General features: G+C 40.5%; 1 protein-coding gene across 3 annotated transcripts in view; it reads right to left on the bottom strand.

Annotated features, from left to right (window-relative positions):
- LOC109918272 (ubiquitin-conjugating enzyme E2 E1) overlaps positions 1-3896 on the bottom strand; it is a 98657-nt gene extending 94761 nt beyond the window's left edge. Inside the window, exons 1-4 of one of the 3 annotated variants that reach the window (XM_048605919.1) lie at positions 3527-3896; positions 3303-3413; positions 2766-3073; positions 2138-2188 (exon numbers count right to left, since the gene is read on the bottom strand). In XM_048605919.1, coding sequence (XP_048461876.1) covers positions 2138-2188; positions 2766-3073; positions 3303-3320 — 377 coding nt within the window. In that variant the 5' untranslated portion in view covers positions 3321-3413; positions 3527-3896. Of the gene's footprint in view, positions 1-2137; positions 2189-2765; positions 3074-3302 lie in introns of all 3 variants that reach the window. The other 2 variants (XM_048605912.1, XM_048605923.1) reach the window with 2 other exon arrangements.
- Positions 3897-5615: the final 1719 nt, after the last annotated feature.

Below are 5615 nucleotides of genomic sequence, written 5' to 3'. Positions count from 1 at the left end.
TACACCTTGTTATCTCAGATTCACCAGCATCTGCAGTTCCTACTATCTCTGAAACCTTGTACTTAACTTGTTCTAATCTTCTTCATTCTTCTTTCAGAGTCCATCAAGAATGATGAATGGACAGTGATGTCCCTCAAAGCCATCACTTCAGTGGAATGATGATCAGTAGCTACATGCATCTCAGTTTGCAAAATATTCAGCAGCTGCTGCATGAAGAGTTCTCTTAGTCCTGTATGTTCAGATTTACTTCAATGCCATAGCTAGAACAGCTCCATGCCAGAGTCCACATCCTTGCACATATGCGCATAGAAGAAAAAGAAATCAAGAATACTGGGGTGCAGTTAGATAGGAAGATCTATACTTACCTAAAGCACTGTGTCAAACTGATCCAGCTCAAGGGAAATCCAACTGATCTGCCTGCTCAACATTTAGATAATGCACTAAAGTGGCTTTCTGCTCCATGGCATCCAATCTGGCTGCCTCACAACAGAGAGTAATGTCATACAATTTTTCTTTTCATTCAAGTGTCCGAGAAAGGTGTTAAGAATAACACCAACAATCCTGCGGGCCTGTGCCTATACTATCATAGCAATAGGTTATCAATGCAGCAAACTCTCATGCACATTTAAGGAAACCACTTTCCCCTCCATGTCAGAGTTAGGTTAACTCAACCTTCCATATTTCTGCCCAACCCCTATATCATCACAGAATAGTTTGTTTTAAATTGGGAGAAATCAAAACCAAGCACAGTTATCCGCAAAACCAGGCACCAATGCCTGCAATGCCAGAGCATGTACATACTGAAGCAAGTCTACCTCAGAGTTGTATCTAAAAACACTAGTATGGCCAAAGCTGGTATGCCTATGTTGTACATTCATTCACTCCAGTGCATTTCAATCAAACATTATTCAAATTTCTTAGTTATAACTCATAAGCTTTGTGCAGTATTTCAGTAATTTTGAGATTCTACTGTCACCCATTTATTCACAGCTTATGCTATCACATAGATTGATTGAATTACAGGTTTTAAACTCACTTATCTATTTACTATCTCATAAATTAGAGAGAAAACATACCCATTTTGTGATGGAATACCAAGAGTGCAGCGTACATCCCATGCCAATATCATTTCTGAAACCTAATTAATATCGTAAAACTTATTTCTGGACCCGAAGTTCATGGAATCGTTCCAATTGTCTCCTTCATAAAACATAAGAATTTTCATGCGCAACATAACTGTAGGCTCTATCTTGGACAAATATACAACAAATGAATCAATGACTAATATCCAAGAAGGGTGGTGTTTTAAATAAATGCTCAAGTTATAAGTGAAGTGAAAGAGTTCCACAACCAGGAAGTGATCCAACTCAAGTGGAAATGATTTTTAAACGTTTTTCACGACATAGGTACTGAGTGCCATTTTTGTTCTCATCAAGAAAACAAAAACGAACTACAATCCAGAAGACATCATAACTGCGAATCTTGTTTTGTCCTAAAATGTGACAACATCTCAATCACTATCTCACATTTTGTACATTAGTTAATTATAGGCAGACCTTATTCTGGTCTTCCAAAACCAGTCAAAAAAAAAATTTAAGGAGTTTTGTTTTGAAAAGAAAGGTGAGACTTAAAATTATCCATTGGATGGGAACTTGTCACCATCTTATCAGCATTGATTAAAATCATTTAAAGACAAATTACTCGCATTTGCGGTATCTGTGAAGGATAGAATCTTTACTTATCAAAAATGAGCATATCTATCACATACACAACCAGAACACTTCACTACCCCCAGTACCTCCCACCAAAAAAAAAATCACAATTGTGAAACAGCCCAAATGCAGATGGACAAGAATCTTCCAGGAAGTTCAGTACTGATGGGAATCCCCTCAACGTGGAGGAAAGTTTCAAGCTTCCAAAATGAAACTTATTAGGGAAACTTCACTTCAAAGTACTGACGTTTAAGATCTATTTGATTCTACAAATAGAAAATTGGCCTGAATCCCAATTTCTGTTTCAATACAACAATCACTACTCCTTTAATTCATTAACCAGATTTTTAAAATAAAACAAAAATCGCACGCCCTTTTAACGCATACATTAAAGCAGACCATTTATTTTCTGAGAAATAACTAACCTGCAGTTCGGTGGTGGATCCAACGTGATGTCAGCCAGCTCCTTCTGGATTCTGTCAAACATAAAACATTGACCATTTTAAAAACTCACGGCATACCTAAGAATGCCACATTCCCATCACATTCCCCGAAATTTCACGACTTCAAAAAGTTAAGAAAAAAATAAAGACGTTGACCCTCAGCCGGTACGAGAAAGCGAGAGGGGGGGAAAAACATGGCCGCCTCTCACAGCTCCAAGAAGCTAATACAGTGAAAAATTTCCAACTCGATTGCCGCACTCCCCCGGCGAGCAGAGTCCGCACAAGCCGGCCCAGTGGAAAGTAGTTGGCGACAGCAATGCAAACCCGGGGCAGTGGGGTCAGAACTCGGCCCTGTTTTTTTGTATAAAATGATCTTAGCTAATATGCAAATGAGCCTCCTGTGTTAAAGAAGTCTGGCGTGTCGCGGGTGAGAGAAAGGAGGAAACCCCGGAGGGTGGGGGGAGGGGAAAGAGAAGAGAAGAGAAGCGAAGCAAAGCAGGAGCCCCATGACCCCCCCCCCTCCCCCCCCCCACCCCAAACCAACGGCCGGAGCTCGTGCCCCCCTCCCCCCAACCACCAGCGCTGCCCGGCCCGCGCCATCCGCACTCACCTCTTGGCGCTGGTGGTGAGTAGCTTAGGGTTCTTGCTCATGGTGTTGTTCTTCGCTTCTCTTTTCCTCTTGCTCCCTCCGCCGCTACCACCCCCACCGCCGCCGTTGTTATCGCTGCTGCCGCCGCCGCCGGTGATGCTGTCGTTGTTGTTTCTCGTCTCTTTCTCAGCTGCTTGTGAAGAACTTGAAGACGAGGAGGAGCTGGTGCTGGCCCTCGAGTCGTCATCCGACATCTCCACCGCTGGCTCGCTGTCACACACTGACTGCGTTGAAGCACGACAGTGTCTCACTCTCTGCTCCCCTCCCACCTCCCAAACAAACAAACAAACAAACAAACACACCGATAATAACGGAAAAGATGGAGAATCAAGACATAGAACTTAACATAATTAAGAAGGAAAGCGGACACCAGACATACACCTGAAGAGATAAGAGTATAGAGAGAGGTGAGGATACAATGTCAGTAAGAGTGAGTCACAGTGTATCTGATGTAGTGTAACACTCACAGCAACAACGCACTGACTGACACTCACTCACCGAGCAATATCCCGTCATCGGCTGCGCACTATCAGCTGGAGCTGCTCCAGTCCTGGAGTGATTGAGGGGACTATCCTCGCAACAATAACAAAACAGACAGGATCCCACACTCTGTGGAAAAACAAGTGCTGCACCATATGGATTTGAAGAATGAACCAGCTGTCAGACTTTGACTTTTGTATTTGTTATACTTTTCGCTGTGTGTGTTTCTATCCTCCTCTTACTTTATTTTCCCTCTTTGTTGGATTCTTTTACACTTTTGCTTCTCTGGTAATCTGGACAGCGATTGTCGCCGACCTGGCGGCTGCCAGGGCTGGTACAGGGTCAGACGCGTGTCTCATTCAGACAGAGAAAGGAACGGAAGTACACCAACCACAAATGCAGGGAGGAGACAGGGCTTCTCTGGGATTGTCACAAGGTCTGGTAACTACATAGAAAATTGTACTCTCACGCACTTCTAGGCATATTGTTTGTCTATTTGCGGATTAATTGACTTGGTTCATTAGGTTTCATGGAAATTTTTATTCTATTGCCCATAAAGTTTGTATTTAAACACTTAAATGTTTTTAAAAGACAACATGGATAATTTGTTGAATGAAATGAAGACGTTTTCAGACTTTTTTTTCTTTCTTATGTAAAAACTCCATTGAAGTAGGGTCTTTCAGGATCTCGGAGTCCCAAAGCACTCGGTCAAACGAAGTAGTTTATAACGTATGAAATGGCGGCTGCCAATTTACAAACTGCAAGGCAATAATAACCAGATAATTTGTTTGCAATGTGTTGGTGAAAGGACAACATTCATTAGGACACTAGAGGGAATACTCAATCTCTTCTTCTAAATTGACATAAGCAAAATAATAATACTGATAAATGTAATGAATCTAAACAGTGCCAAATGCGCAGGACTAAGTGATTTTCATCCCATGGTTTTGCAGGAAGGAGAGAATCCTTAATGCCCAAACTGTATTCCTCTCTCATTCTCTCAATTGAACAATTCATGTAGATTGAGAAAACTCCAGACCACTTAGTTATTTAAGAAAGGTGAGAAAGGAAACCTGAGTGTGTGAACCAATTTGTGAAACTTATAACGTCTATATTAAAGTAGAGAGTAATTGAGCACCTTAAAAGCTTTCAGCTAATCAGAATGGGCCAACTTGGGTTGTGAAGGGCAGGTTATTCCTGACAAACCTGAATGAATTTTTTGAAGAAAAAAAAGTGTTTGAAATACTAGTCTGAGGAATGTCTATGAATGTTATTTATATGAATTTCCAAAAGATATTTGATAAAGCCTCTCATTAGAGACTTATCAAAAATTCAGGTTTGTGTAATTGAAAGCAAATTATTGTCTTCATTATGATATTGACTGAACAGCAGGGAAAATAGGCAGGTACCATAATTGATGGATATGACAAGTGATGTCTTACAGATCTGTGTTGGGGCTTTAACTATTAGCTATATTTTATTAGTTACAATAATTTGGCATGGACAGCCATATATCCAAGTTTGCTGATAGCTTAAAGATGTCAAACTGGAAGCCACATAAATGGAAGTACACAACTATGAAGAGATACTGAATATCAAGTGAATATCCAAAACTGTGACAAATGGATTTCAATGTAGGGAAATACAAACAGAATAAATCAAAGTACTTTCTAAGTGATGAAAAGCTAGGAACGGTGACTGTACAGGGAGACTTGCAGGTCAATGTATATAGGTTTTAAAACATCATAGATAAGAACATAAAATAATGGAATATGGGCCTTAGTATCTAGAGGACTAGAATACAAGGGTTAAAACCTACCCTGCAGGTGTACAGAGTCTGAGTTATACCACACACCTGGAGAACTATTTTCAGTTGTAGGGACCACACCTTAGGAAATGATACATTGGTCCTGGAGGTGTTACAGCATGGAATTAACAGAATTATATCTAAACTCCAAGTGTTATATTGCACAAATCATAGTTTTGTTTCTTGGGAATAAGAAGATTACAGAGTGACTTAAACAAAGCACTTACTCAAACCAAGTTATTTATAACGTAGGAAATGGGGACTGCCAATTTTGAGATATTAATGAGAACTGATAAGATAGATAGAAGATATTACAGTTATGTAGGGTGCTTAGGTGTAGGGGACATAGCCTGAATATTAGAGCCATGTCTTTCAATAGTAAAGTTAAGATTAAAGTTTTGGCAAAGATCTGTAGCTCCGGTTGTGGATGAGGTTGTTGACTTGCTTGTCGAGCTGGCTGGTTCTTGTTCAGACATTTCATCACCATACTAGGTGACATCATCAGTGGAGCCTCCAATGAAGCG

The sequence above is a fragment of the Rhincodon typus genome, chromosome 2 (genome assembly GCF_021869965.1).
Source record: "Rhincodon typus isolate 14 chromosome 2, sRhiTyp1.1, whole genome shotgun sequence".
In the NCBI taxonomy this organism is placed as follows: domain Eukaryota; kingdom Metazoa; phylum Chordata; class Chondrichthyes; order Orectolobiformes; family Rhincodontidae; genus Rhincodon; species Rhincodon typus.
The sequence above is the reverse complement of the archived record's forward strand: the minus strand, read 5'-3'. Positions and strand labels throughout refer to the sequence as shown.